The sequence below is a fragment of the Ipomoea triloba genome, chromosome 1 (assembly GCF_003576645.1).
Source record: "Ipomoea triloba cultivar NCNSP0323 chromosome 1, ASM357664v1".
Taxonomy (NCBI): Eukaryota; Viridiplantae; Streptophyta; class Magnoliopsida; order Solanales; family Convolvulaceae; genus Ipomoea; species Ipomoea triloba.
This window is the reverse complement of record NC_044916.1, coordinates 4463282-4477912: the sequence shown is the minus strand read 5'-3', so window position 1 is coordinate 4477912 and position 14631 is coordinate 4463282. Positions and strand designations below refer to the sequence as shown.

General features: G+C 35.1%; 1 protein-coding gene across 1 annotated transcript; it reads left to right on the top strand.

The window, feature by feature from the left end:
- Nucleotides 1-5112: 5112 nt before the first annotated feature.
- Nucleotides 5113-9581, top strand: LOC116019197 (protein LIGHT-DEPENDENT SHORT HYPOCOTYLS 10-like). The gene is made up of 2 exons (XM_031259344.1): nt 5113-5767; nt 9181-9581. Exons 1-2 carry the CDS (start codon nt 5213-5215, stop codon nt 9187-9189), a joined length of 564 nt encoding a protein of 187 aa, XP_031115204.1. The 5' UTR covers nt 5113-5212; the 3' UTR covers nt 9190-9581.
- Nucleotides 9582-14631: the final 5050 nt, after the last annotated feature.

Genomic DNA, 14631 nt, shown 5'->3' with positions numbered 1-14631 from the left:
TAAGTGCGAACTACCCTTCTTATGCGAACTGAAGAAATACACAGCAATTACTACATGATGCACCGCAACTCTTCCACCAAAACTCATACAAAAATGCACCGACATAGTAGTTACGGTACATTCTTTCATTTTTTTTTAAAAACCGGTACATTCTTTCATTAGTTTACATGTTCACATGAGAAAGGTAGTTCACACATGATCCTGGTACTAAAATCTTTAACCATTTTCTTCAAAAAAAATCTTTAACCATTAATTAATCTTATTGGGTGGTTGAGATCCGTCCTTACTTTTTACATGAGGGATTATTCTCATTTGAACCATTTGTTATATCATGGTTCAGGATCTATACCTTGTATTGTGTGCCCTAGTCCAAAAATTATGCCTCCGCACAGACAGACACATAATATATAATTTGAACATCATTTTAGATGAGAGTCCACCTTGTGGACCCTGGTCCATGGTATAATATAAATTTCCTTTTAACACACCCGTATATATATTATGCTAAACATACCTCTTTACGTGTGTGGGCCAATTACTTTTTGATGTGTTCCGAACATATAAGCCATAACATTTTGTTGGAGTTTAAATCTAATACCAAATTAACTAAATGATACATTATTCATTAAACACTCATAATTCTTTTACAAAGTCGCACCCCACCACTAGAGTTCGGTCTTGCGATCCCTTATTTATTATGATAATAGAGGTATTATCATTTATCACACTACATAGTAGTTGACATAATCAAACGTGAATAACACCAATAAGATTCAAATTTAAATTATTTTATTACGAAGCATGTATAATTTAACACTAAATTACACTTCGCTATCGATCTATATATGATAATGACATTGGAACAATGAATCCGACATATTAGCTTCCGTCCATGTACGTTTCACATGAAGAAAAACGTGAATTGTCAACAAAAGCCAGCCACCCTTGCCTACCTTTTTTTGCTCTCATGTTCAAATTCATGCCCCTTTTTGTCAATATATAGACAACATATACACATTTTATGTTGCAACTTTTAAACAAACTTACCCCATTTTGATTAATATACTCTTTCCCTTGATACAATGGACGCAATGATTCAATTATACTACTTCAAGGAGAAGAATACGCTTATATTACATAGAGTAAATTGTCATTTTGGTCCAATGATTATTGGAGTAGTGTTAATTGCTATTCGCGACTTTAAAAAATGTTAATTGTATACCTTGACTATGCATTTTTTTATCAATTTTGGTCCATCCGGTCAAATTGCCGGCCAAAAGTGGCCGGAAAATTCTAATATGCCAAATAATGAGGGTATTTTAGTCTTTTTAGGTTGTTTTTCATTCTTCCCCGTTCTTGTTGCCGGCGCCGTCCATGACAGAGGTCCCAAAATGCCAATCGTGGTTTCTGAACACAATAACGTTGGTTTAGTCCACTACCAACGGGAATTTGCCAATCTATTCAAACATATGACAGAGGTCCCAACATATCCATTGTTGGAAGCCTGAGTGCTTAGAGAGAGAAAGTGGTGGAATATGCTCTCCACTACCAACGAGAATTTACCCCTTTCGAGAACACTGCCTTATCCCTTACCGGAAACCACTGCGTCGGAAGCAAATCCCCAACCGGAATCCACCGTGTCGGAAGCGAATCTGGTAGAGGACCAGGACCATATCGAAAGGAACATGAAAAAACCAAAGACCATGCAATCCAACTAGTGTGGCTTCCCAGATGGGGATGCGATGGAAGGGGTTGAACAGCAAAACAGCGAAACCAATAGTGGAGAATCTGTAAGGAAAGCAACTTACAAGGATTTGTTGACCGGAACTCAACAAAAACATCCTATGGTAGAAGATCTGGTCTCAGATGATGAGGAAGATGAAAGGGGAGAGAATCCTGATTGCCCGAGAATCACAGTGACAAAAGAAGAAAAAAATCCGCCTAAGAAGGCCTTGGTTGTAGCACAATAACCCGACGCAGTGGTTTCCGGTTGTAGCATATGTTTGACTGTTGTTGCACTCCGATTTGGTGGAGTCGTAAAGAAAATAGATTTATTGAATAATAAACAAATAATAAGAAATTAGCTTGAAGCAGCACAAAGAATACTGTGACAATGATGGATAATTTTCTGCAAAATATATCTAGGATATGATGCATTATGTATTAGGGCTTTCATAAATTAAAGCTCACCTTTTATGTTCTGGCATGGAATATATAGAATAATTTCTGCAACAATTGCTGCAACAATGGTAAAAGGGGCGGAGGAAGCCGGAGGTTGCAGAGATTGGGCGGGAGAAGAAAGAAGAAAGAGTGAAATGACTAAATTGCTCTTAATATTTCCTCCTTTAAAATTTTTCGGTCACTTTTGGCCGGCAATTTGGCCGGATGGATCAAAATTGATAAAAAATGCATAGTCAAGGTACGCAATTACCATTTTTGAAAGTCGCGGATAGCAATTAACACTACTCCAATAGTCATTGGACCAAAATGGCAATTTTCTCTATTACATAAATCATAGTCTCTTTTTCATCAGATCAGGTGACGTGAAGATTTGAATTCATTGACTCTAATACTAAATTCTGAATGTCTAGACTAAGAACATCCCCAATAGAGACTTTGGGGTGATTTTTGAGGAAATGTAATCCTATGCAGAAGAGAGAGAAATTTAAGTCTTTACATGAAGACCTTGGTTTTTGTCAGATATGTGGACCTCGCAAAATCAGTGAAACTGCTCCTTGGTACGCATTATGCACACGCAAATTATACTGTGGACCATAGTCATGTCTGATACTACAGTTGTGTTGAAAGGGAACTGCAATTGCGCGGAACAGAGGCCGTTCATCCGTCAACAGTACACAACTGCAGTGTCAGTTCAACAAAACTGCAGTTCCAGACGGATGAAACGGCCTCTGTTCCGCGCAATTGCAGTTCCCTTTCAACACAACTGCAGTATCAGCCATGACCATTGTAGACCATGGTCCACAGTATAACGACTGTTATGCACACTAGAAGTGTCCAGCCGGGTGCATGGACTCTACATACCTATTGGGCGCGTTATTTCATTTGTAATTTTTTTCTCCATTGTTATCTCTCCTAGTCACCTCTGTAAAAACTCTTCAAAATCCATGCTTATTGAGTACTGAGGATGCTCTAAGGATTCAACGAGATTAGAAAACGACAACGGTTTTATGCCGTTTTGTGAAGCATCATACATATACAATTTATAAATAAGAGATAATTAATTTCTAATTATCCAATTCGCTTTTATCTACTTGAGAGAAGAGTCCATTAGCTCCAATTTTGGGCAATAATAGTGAAAAGCATATAGCCACTAGCTAGTGTACAAATGTACACTAATCATTAAACGCGTTTAGTCTGAATTAATTGCACTTAATCAACAGGAAAATCATCTCTGGGGCCCTCCATATCACCCAAAAAAAAAGTGTGTTTATTTTATTCTATTTATTTATTAAACTAATATATGAGTAAGAGTTAGTACTAGTCCCCCTAGCATTTATATTGCTAAAAAAAAATTAATTTCACTGTTGTAATTGTATTATACATATCTTTAAATTTTTAACGAGATTCCATATTTAATATTATGTTTGAATTTTAACCTTAAAAATAAATCCATCACTATAATTCACTAGAAACTTAAGAATTAAATTTACATGAGAGATAGTAATCAGTTTTATACTAATTGTCAAGATTAAACGTTTACCATTACATAAAAATTTATAATTAGTACGTAGCAAAGACATAACTTTAATTCTTTATATGTATGTAGTAGTTATCATCACGTTTCGATGACTAGACTTGACATTTTAGAATCCGTCCAATCATAATCGCTGAGAAATTAAAAATATTATTTTTTTCAGAAAAAAAGTATATGGTTTTTGTAAACATGCATAATATATGTCATGATGACCTAGGTATAGTAGGGTATTCATGCATGCATGTCTGTAAGTATATATAGTCATGCATTATTGTCAACAGTTCGTTTACATACGACATAAACTACAGCTGCTGGGATAAATAATTAGAATTAATTAAAGCATAAAATTCCTGTAATTAAGTAATTAAATTTCAAAAAGTTAACAAAGACAAAGACATCATAGTATACTTTATTTAAGAATAATTAATATTAATACTTTTAAAACAGTGATGTTGGCTGCATTAGTTTTTTTATTGGTTTTATGGTAAATTAGTACAAAGGTAGTTTCTAGATTCGTATCAGATCAATAGCGGTCTCCATCTCCTAATATCTGCTTAATTAATCATTATTAGTCTTTATTTAATTAGCAGCCTCCATTCACCATTTTAAAAAATCAATTAATTTTTATTATTAAATTGAAAAATAAAAGATAAGAAGTAGAGGAAGGGTTCAAAGTCTTCTCCTAAAATATTAATAAAGTTGCTTGCTTATAAGTCACGAGAATCATCAAACCAAACATTTATTTTTACACTAAAAATTATACGTACTTAGTAATGAAATGAGTAACTTTATTTCCTTGTGTAGTAGTACAATTAACGTCACGTCGCCTAATAATTAGTACGATTATTAACAAACATTTCGATAGTAAAATGCTGAATTTAATCACATCTAGATCTTTGCCCAACCATTAGCGCAATTGTTTACGAATGCTTAGATGGTAGAATGTTGGACTTAGCGCTCCAAGCTTCTGCTCAACAATTAGCACAATTGTTGACAACAAAAACTGTTGGCTGTAGTCTTTCATTTAAACATAGTGTTGGTTAATTACTATATAAGTGTTGGGTGGCAAGTTAAAAGGTCGAGTTAAGCGCCATGTCATCAAAATGTGGTATTGACATCTGCGTACTATGCAATTATAAGAAAATAAAGTTAAAAATTGTATATTTACTACGAATTAGTTATAGCTTTTGACGTAGTCATATGGTTAGTGGATTTGAGACTCTTGTGCAGTTGAGACTGAAAGGTAGTAGTACTTGTGTGTGGGGTAGGGTATGGTTAGTGGATTTGTATATATACTAGGAGTATAGTAGTAATTTAAAATGCAAAATGAGATTAAATTAAAGCAAAAAACAAAGAAAAGAAGAACAAAATTAAAGCAGCTTAATTAGCTAGGGCCCCATTAAATGTCTCCTGAGTGGACTGAAGGATGTGATCTTCAGCTTTTCTCTCCCACTGAACACACACACTAATCATTCTCTTCCCCAAAAATACCCATCCATGAATTCTTCTCCACCCAACCACGACGGAGCAACGCCGCCGCCGGCCACCGCCGAGGGCTCCTCCCGCTCCGGCTCCGCCGATCAGCCGCCCCTGAGCCGCTACGAGTCCCAGAAACGCCGCGACTGGAACACGTTCGGTCAGTACTTAAAGAACCAACGGCCACCGGTCTCCTTATCCCACTGTAACTGCAACCACGTGCTGGAATTCCTCCGCTACCTCGATCAGTTCGGGAAAACTAAGGTTCACTTGCACGGTTGCGTGTTCTTCGGGCAACCCGATCCCCCGTCCCCCTGCACGTGCCCTCTCCGGCAAGCATGGGGCAGCCTCGACGCCTTGATTGGCCGCCTCCGCGCCGCCTACGATGAAAACGGCGGCTCGCCGGAGAATAATCCGTTCGGGAACGGCGCGATTCGGGTTTATCTCCGGGAGGTCAAGGAATGCCAGGCCAAAGCGCGAGGGATCCCTTACAAGAAGAAAAAGAAGCGCAAGTTAAATCCAGTTAGGGGAATTAACGATCAGAATACTACCTTGAAACAGTCCACAACAAATATGGTAAGTCCACTTCTTCTATTCAATTATTCCCACAATTCATACTCTTTCTTCTTTGTCTCATCATCCCTAATTTAATTTTTCTGTTCAAAATTAGTTTAATTGGTTGCATACCATATCTACATATATGCTTCCTAGGTTATTCCGGGGTCAAAAATTTAGGTGCTTAACTCAGATCAAGTTACAATCTACCATTAACTTTATATCGACCAGTTAAATTTACAATAGTCGATCAATAGCTACAGTACACTACCGACAATTAACTATAGATATAGTCGGTCAATCAAAATAAACTATTTATAGCTAGAACGTTCTAGCTATGCTACATCTCTAACATCAAGGGTTCGATACTTGGCTTTAGGTATGAAGCAGTATTAAATATCCTGATTAGCTCTGTCACCTAATAAGCGTGCCTACAGTTCAACAAAGGAATTAATCACTGTGTCTGCGGTGAAAATCCTAGGCTATCTACACCCAAAAAATATGTAGAATTGAAGTGGTTTTTTAAGCTTTGATGGAGTAGTATATAGGTTCATGTCTATGGGTGATTGATATACATATATAAATATGTATATATACACAGCAGCAGCTTTTAGCAGCAATTAAGAAAAACCCTAATCCTAGCTAGCTACTAACTAACCTAAAACCCTAAATTCCATAGTGTTGTCCGGAGGACTATAAAGCTAAGAGACCAACCAGTCAACCACCAACATTGTACATCTCCAGATCTTAGAAAGATTTTCTTTAATTTATATATGATCTTTTTACTGTATGATGACGTCAAATTGATTAAACACTAATCATTCTTAATTAATTAATAATTTGGGTTTTAATTTGTGTGTGTGTATATATAGATATAGTGTGTGTGTATATATATATATATAGCTTTTGATGCCTCATCACTAGTCCCTTCTGGGCCTTCTAAGATTCGAAACGATTTTGTGCGCCCCATTGATGACCCCTATGTTATATATATATTATCATACTTTTAATGTAAATTATATGGAAATTTCTGGTTTAAACCAAAAAAAAAAATGATTAATTTTATTTTTGTCTTTTACTAAAAAAATATTTAGCTTAACGACGATCCCAAAACAATGTAATCACTGTTCATATGGTGTTTGTACAGGTGAACAAAAATAGTAACTTTCTATATATGTGTAGATATATATTGGAGAATTATTGTATAATGCAGTATAGTACTAGTATGATAATCTGATCTAGAAAATAATAGAGTTATTCTTGATGGTAAAAAAAAGTCGTCTAACATAACATAATTGACTGTCAAAGTTGTAAGAAGGCCCAAATATAATCACTATTCACTTTGCACTAGTATGTACAAACAAATGAATTGAACAAAAATAGGAACTTTCTTTTTGAGTTAATTATCTATATATGTATAGCACTAGTGTGATCTAAAGTATGAATTTTCCTTCTTCTCCCTCCCACACCCCTCCCCCTCTTTCTTTCAAGTGATTGGTAATACTACTAAACATAGTTTAATTTGCTTGAAAGCAGTGTTGCAAAAATCTCGCCTAGGCGTCGGCCACCCACCTAGCGTATCACCACAATCAGTGGTCTAAGTGGCCGCTTACTAGGTTGTCAAAGCACCGCTTAGGTGCTGATCGCCTAGGCCTCTGAGGCACCGACTAGGTCACCTAGTGGGTTAATTAGCTATTGTTCTTTTCTTTTAAATAGATTATTTACTCAAAACTATGTCGTTTTGATTGAAATAATCCTAAATTGTTCAAAGTATATATATTTTTATGTTAATATTCAATATTTTAGGATTAACTATTAAAGTATTAAATAGTTTATAATTATTAGTCTTAAAAATTAAAAAAAAAATTAAAAATTATACGGGCGCCTAGGCGCTAGGCGCCCGAGGAGCGCCTAATGATTTTTCAATCATTCTTAGCTTAAAAGTAAAGTGCAACACTATATATTATACCATAAAAATCTTATGCACATAAACTTTATAATGACAGAGTTATTCTTGATTGTAAAAAAATAATTTAACATGACATTGTTGTGGGTATTAAGTAATTAGACAGCCTTATATTAAATAGATAGTTAATCGCAAGTTGTTACATTAGATAAACTTTTTTACTTTAGAGTAGCTATGATACAAGTCTATATTTATGCACTTATTTTAATTAATGAACTTAATTGTGAGCATAAGTAGCATTGAGGAGTTCTTATATACAATGGTGTTCATTAATTTTTAATTTTTTTTTAATGTCAAATAGGTCACGAATTTGTTGAGTTTGTGCAATTAAATTATTGAATGTAAAATATGTGCAATCATATCATCAAAATACTATGGCATACCAAATCAGCAATTATTGGAAAAATATAATAAGTTCCCTAAAAAAAAAACCAGTTGCATTTTCTTTTATTTGTTTGATGATATAATTACACATATTTTTAGTTTAATGACTTAATTACACAATTTCAACAAGTTCCGTGACTTATTTAACAATGTTTCCAATGAAAAACAAAAATGCATACATTCATTGAGTAACTTATTTTGTCTTTCTATATTGTTAACATTTTATGATATCCTCTGAGGTGTCGCAGAAAAATATTATGTCAGACCGGGGTGTAGGGGCCCTTGGGTTGGGAACTCAACTTTTTGGGACAAAAAAAATTCGGTAATATGATTATTAATATTGGGACATTTAGCATATGTTCAATGTAAATGCAAGTGATGACTACATTCCATTTTTTAATGCTCATCATATCGAGAAACGTTTACTTGAATGAATTAAGCTCAGTGAACCTAGTGTTTATTATTCACAATGTCAATTAACATAAGCTATAATTATGATGAGGATTTGTTATAAGCTGCCAAAGCTGGGATAATGTTTTGTTTCCTCAGGCCCAGTTAGCCCAACTTCGATAACACTCGTCTCTACATGCCAAGTCAATTAGCAATTGTTATACCATGGATTATGGTCTATCTTGAAAGATGGATCAGTCACATACAAATTCATTTTTAATGTATTCAATGTTTTTTTTTTAGTGTACTGCATATCCATTATTAGTATATTGTCTAAAAATGAACTTATAATATATTAAAATGTCAAAGACCTTGTGGTCTAGTGGTACCTGTTTTACACTCTCACATGAAAGGGAGTGAGTTTGAGCTTTAGTGGAGGCGACTAATGTTGACTCTTTGTGACTTAATTGGTCTTTCAGTAGGCCGGCCTTTACTGGGGATTGAGATGCAACTATTTTTCTTAGTTTCTTTTTTTTTAGTATACTCTAAGTTAGTTTATTTATAGTATCTATTCGACAAATTATGATAACTCTCATTGGAATGAGACTCAAACCTTAGACAGTTAGACCTTAGCTTCCTAAATTATATGCCTGAATCGAAAAATCTCCGAGGACTAATATAATGTTGATTGCAGGTCAAGTAGGGAGTTGAATCTCTTGAGAAGTAAAGATGGAGAAGATAGAGGACACTGCAGCTTCTGGAAAAATGAATCCCCATCTCAAAACTAGCTGCCTAGGAACTGTTATTTGTGTAGATTAAGGTAAGGAAAAAAGATTCTCAGGCTTTTAAGGAAAGAATGTCTGGGGTTGGAGACTTGGAATTTTCATCTTTGTTTTGTTTTTTTTGGCCCCAAGCTTATGTATAATTGTATAAAATTGCACCAAAGTAGTTGTTGCTACTCTAGACATACAGACATAATAAATACATATATGAACTTCTATAATGCATGTATGTCTGTGTGTGTATATTTCTATACACATTTGATGTGCAGTTTGCATGAATTGAAGTATATGCATTCATTTCAAGGTATTATAATGCTTGTTGTGCTGCTTCTTTGTCTGTGTCAATAAGGTTGTTTAATTAGAAATGGAGTCTTGACTATTGATATTTATCAATTTTTATTATCGACTTTCAATTGGGCCATAAATGATACTTTGACTATTGATTTTTTTCAATTTTTTCATCGACCTTCAATTTGACCATAAATGGTCTATTGACTATTGATTTTGTTCTAAATTTGGTACTCCAGTTAAATATCTATTTAATAAACATTAAATTTAAGGGTAATAATGTAAAAATTTAGTTCTTCACATTCTCACTAATGATAAACTCAATGTATTAAGTTTACGAATTCAATTTGCCTATCTCAACAACAAACCAATTTTTACATTATTTCCCTTAAACTTAGTGTTTACTAAATGGATATTTAACTGGAGGATCAAATTTGAAACAAAATCAATAGTCATGGACCATTTATGGTTAAATTGAAAATTGGGAATGAAAATTGATAATCAAGATTGAGAGTAGGGGATAAAAATTAGTAAGTGTCAATAGTTAAAGGAACTATTTCTGGAATTAACTAGCTCTTTGTCAATTATTCTGATGACTTTAGCAGTAATATAATAGTGAAGGATATGAAAATTGTCTAAAAATCTTTTTTTGATGAAATCAATTGTTTTTAACTAATCATAAATCTGGAATTTTTGAACAATGGACCAATGGTCTGAGGTTAGTGGTGAATGGTGATGGAGGGATTATAGCTTTAAGTTTATGAAATGGCATAATCGTAGAGTTATGTGACACATTCCACATCAAGTTTACATTTTTCAAAAGATCTAATAATTTGAAATTGCAAGTTGGCTCAATTGAGAGGAAGGTTCACATAAGATAGAGCCTATGATCCTTGATGGCTTGCTCTAGAGATGTTAAAGACGGTTAGACATAATATGTTTAGATGATTCTTTTAAACTTAAAATGCTTAAATGAAAGTTTGAGCGTTTGATCATATATCTTATATACTCAACCATTTTGTTCAACAACGACTACTTTTTAAGCTCCAAGATGACTATATTTATAGAGTGTGAAGTATATGTTAGAATTCAAAATCAACTTGAAAGTATCTGTTGGTACTGTTTGAGATGGTAGAAATGTAAAATTTTGAACGGACAAATTTCTGATTCTTTTCAATTTCCTTTGATATCTTTTTTCCCAACATTATGTTTATTCATACTCAATAAAGTAGTCAAAACATTCTTCTTCTTCTTCTTTTTTTTTTTTTTAATTATTTGTAATAAAATGACCAATTTTTGACAATTTTTAGGTTAATTATATTGTCTGAAATTTAAGTACTAGGTTTGAAATTATAATTTTATAAGTAAATAGTTATAAATTGTGATCACCAAATTAGAACATATGTATGTTGGCATAAAACGTTGATACTCAATTTAAAAAAGTTATACTTGATACTCAATTTTTTGTTTCGTCTCACCTGATGTAGTGAGACAAAAGGGGGAAAGAAAAGTATTTATTAGGTCTCAATTAACATTTTAAACTACATTTTTTTAAAATTATATATTTTATGCGTAATGACTATATTTATAATAATACTGATAGAGTAATTGATGCACACAATGGCAATTTATATTATGATCCAAGATCCATATTCCAAATGATGAGGTACAAAATTTATATTTGTAAGGTATATAATTTCATAACACAAGACACAAAAAATCACAACAGACACATACACATGTTATATATTTATTTATTTTTCAAATCTGATTTAATTATATAATTTGTGTTTATAGGCACAAAATTTTATAACACGATATAGAAATTCATAGGCACAATTACTAATTTGTGTCAAGTATAGAATTTATACTCTTAAGGTATATAATTTTATAACACAAGACATAAAAATTTACAATATAAAACACATACACATGCACCAGGGTTCAAAGTGCACTATGAACCCTGGTCCATGGTATAAGGATTGACACACAACTTAGACAATAATTATTCTAACACATAAAGTAAATTATTTTAACTCATAATATATTAGCTTATCCCAAAATGTTTATTATTTTGACACACACAAAGCAATAAGAAAATTAAAGCAAAACGTTATCGTTTTAGACCACTACAATAATTTGCCCAACTTAGAGGGCTCAATCATTTGGGTTGTCCTAAGGAGATCGAGGATGAGCTTGGACCTCGTTATAGTACAGCTTAAGATGCCCAAGGTAGATCCTAGGATGCACAACTCAACAATCCCTATGACCCTATCCAAGAAGCCCAATCAACATGGTTCATTAAAAAACCAATGCGTATTAAATGGATCATGCATACCGGCATATATGATACATTATTTTTATGTATAAAGTACATTATTTTTTATACATAAGGTACATTATTTTTATGCATAAAATATATTATTTTTGTATGTAATGTTCATTATTTGAATGTGTAAAAAAATACAATTTAAGGGTTCATTATATTATTTGAGAATGCACAAATTGATCTAATGTTGATTATTTAGGCATGCATATTCTAGACTCATTTTTGTTGTAGATGAAGTTCATTATTTGTATAACGTAGTTAGACTTATTCAGCTCACCTCATCCCCTTTACTAAGAAATCTAGTATTTAGTAAATCAATGTTCATTATTTATTATAGCATATATATGATTCATTATTTGTATGCATAAAGTATATTATTTCTCTGAATATGTTTAGATGCATGGTCCACAGTAAAATTTTCCTTGAAAAACTAGTCTGCATATATTGATAAAACATTATTGCATTCATAAACCTGGGAGCTGTGGTTGAGTGAAATGGAGAAAACCCTTCTTTATCAAAGATCAAGAATTCAATCATTGATTTTAGGTATGAAACAATCTTAAATCTTCAAGATAGTTGTTCCACTCAATACAACTACAACTTAGTTATATGTAATAGAGTTAGAAGTTAAAACCAACCAATTCGCTCAGCCACTTTACCTACCTGTGGTAGTTAGCATATAAAAATCATAATGATTGTACTACTACCTTTGATCAAAAAAAAAAAAAAAAAAGGTACTACTACCTAAATTAACAATAAAGGTATGCTTTGTGCACATCAAAAGCGGTTAGAGTTGGCAACTTGCTCGAAGTTACAAACTCGATATGGATACAAGTTTGCCTGAAAGTTCAATGTAGGTGTAAGTGGTTAGCAGCGCCATAGCATATAGCCTTCTAACCTTGTTGGTAATGGGTAAAAATGCATACCACACATGTCAAATATGTTAATAATTGATCACTTACTTTATAAGTTGACCAACCCTAATAAATCAAATTCATTGATAATTAGCTATTTAATGGAAGTAAAGGTTGTAGAAGGCGCTAAGCTGCCTAAGCATTCATTGGGCGTCCAAAGCGCCTAGACGATTCCTAAGATATTATTATTTTTTAAAAAAAATAGACACTTGGGGATAGTTGAAATTGCCATATGTAGCCCATCAACACGACCAACATTTGCAACATATATAATATTAATTAATGGTTTAATTATTTAAAGGCATTAAAAGCTTAAAGCATTAAGCACTTAGTGATTTTTTGTGGATTAAGTAGGGTTTTTGAACTATTTTCAAAAAACAAAAACAAAAAAAAAAAGATTTTTGAACTGGTGATGCTGGGTGACGGTAATAATGTGTTATTGGTATGTATTTGAGTATTTGAGTACAATATTGAGTGCAGTACTCAGTGTACAAAATGAGTTGAGTGTTGTTTTGTCTAGTAAGAAGTGCCCCCCCTTAGTAATGTCTTGTGTGTCCTTTTATTTCCTTCAGCTCAGTAATGGAGCGTTAATGCCCAGGGGGCTGAGGAGCCGTTGAGCATTAATGCTGGAGAGTTGAACGTTGGGCATCAATGCTGAGGAGTTGAACAGTTGAGCATTGATGCTGAGGAATGAGGTGTCTTGGGTAATTTGAACGACAACTATCTTGCTTTTGGGTCCTGCCAGTGGTTCCGGGTCCTGCTAGTGGTTCCGGGTCCTGTCATTGGTTCTGGGTCGGGTACTGATGCCCAATTATACTGTCACAAGTCCCCCCACTCCCTAGCCAACGAGAGTGATTGAGGTGGTTTGGGAGTAATGACGTTTGTAAAAATTTTGTGAGTGTGTGTGTGTGTGTTTTTTTTTTTTCGAAACGGCAACAGAACTACGGCCGAGGTCAAGCCTCAGCCAATCGGCCAAAAATTGGCCGAGGCCTGACCTCGGCGCTGGGCCGAGGTCACGGTTGACCTCGGTGGCCAAGGTCACGGGCGTGACCTCGGCCAGTGCCGAGGTCACGGTTGACCTCGGTGGCCGAGGTCACGCCGACGCTGGGCCGATGTCACGAGGTCACGGTATTTTTTTTTTTTCGTGCGGCTCTGTGCGTGAGTTCACTTCGACCAGCCGTAGGCTCGGTTAAAGGTCAGCTCTCCCGTCAGGTAGCTAGCGAGATCGGATCTCGTGCCAGCCCTAAGGGACTTGACTGTGGTGTTTTTGAAATCAAGCATCCGGCTTGACCCAGGAAAATACTCTCCCGTCAAGTAGCTAGCGAGATCGGATCTCGTGCCGGCCATAAGGGAATAGAGTTATTTTATTTGTTATCATTTTGGCCGAGGTGCGGGACCTTGGTCACAGTGGCCGAGGCACGGGACCTCGACCATGGCCGAGGTGATGACCTCGACCATGGCCGAGGTGATGACCTCGACCAAAATTGGCCGACGTGATGACCTCGGCCCAAATTGGCCGAGGTGATGACCTCGGCCAAATTAGCCGAGGTGACGACCTCTGCCAAAAATTGGCTGACGTGACGACCTCGGCCCAAATTGGCCGAGGTGATGACCTCGGCCGAAGATTGACCGAGGTGGTGACCTCGGCATATTTATTGGTGACGCTGCTCAGGGAGGTGGCACCACTTGAGGATGCGACGCTGGTTGAAGAGGTGACGCTGCCCGAGGAGATGACGCCACTTGAGGATGTGACGCTGCTTGAGTAGCATCGCCACTTGAGGAGGTGACGCTGCTCGAGGAGGTGACGCCACTCACCGCTCGATGAGGTGATG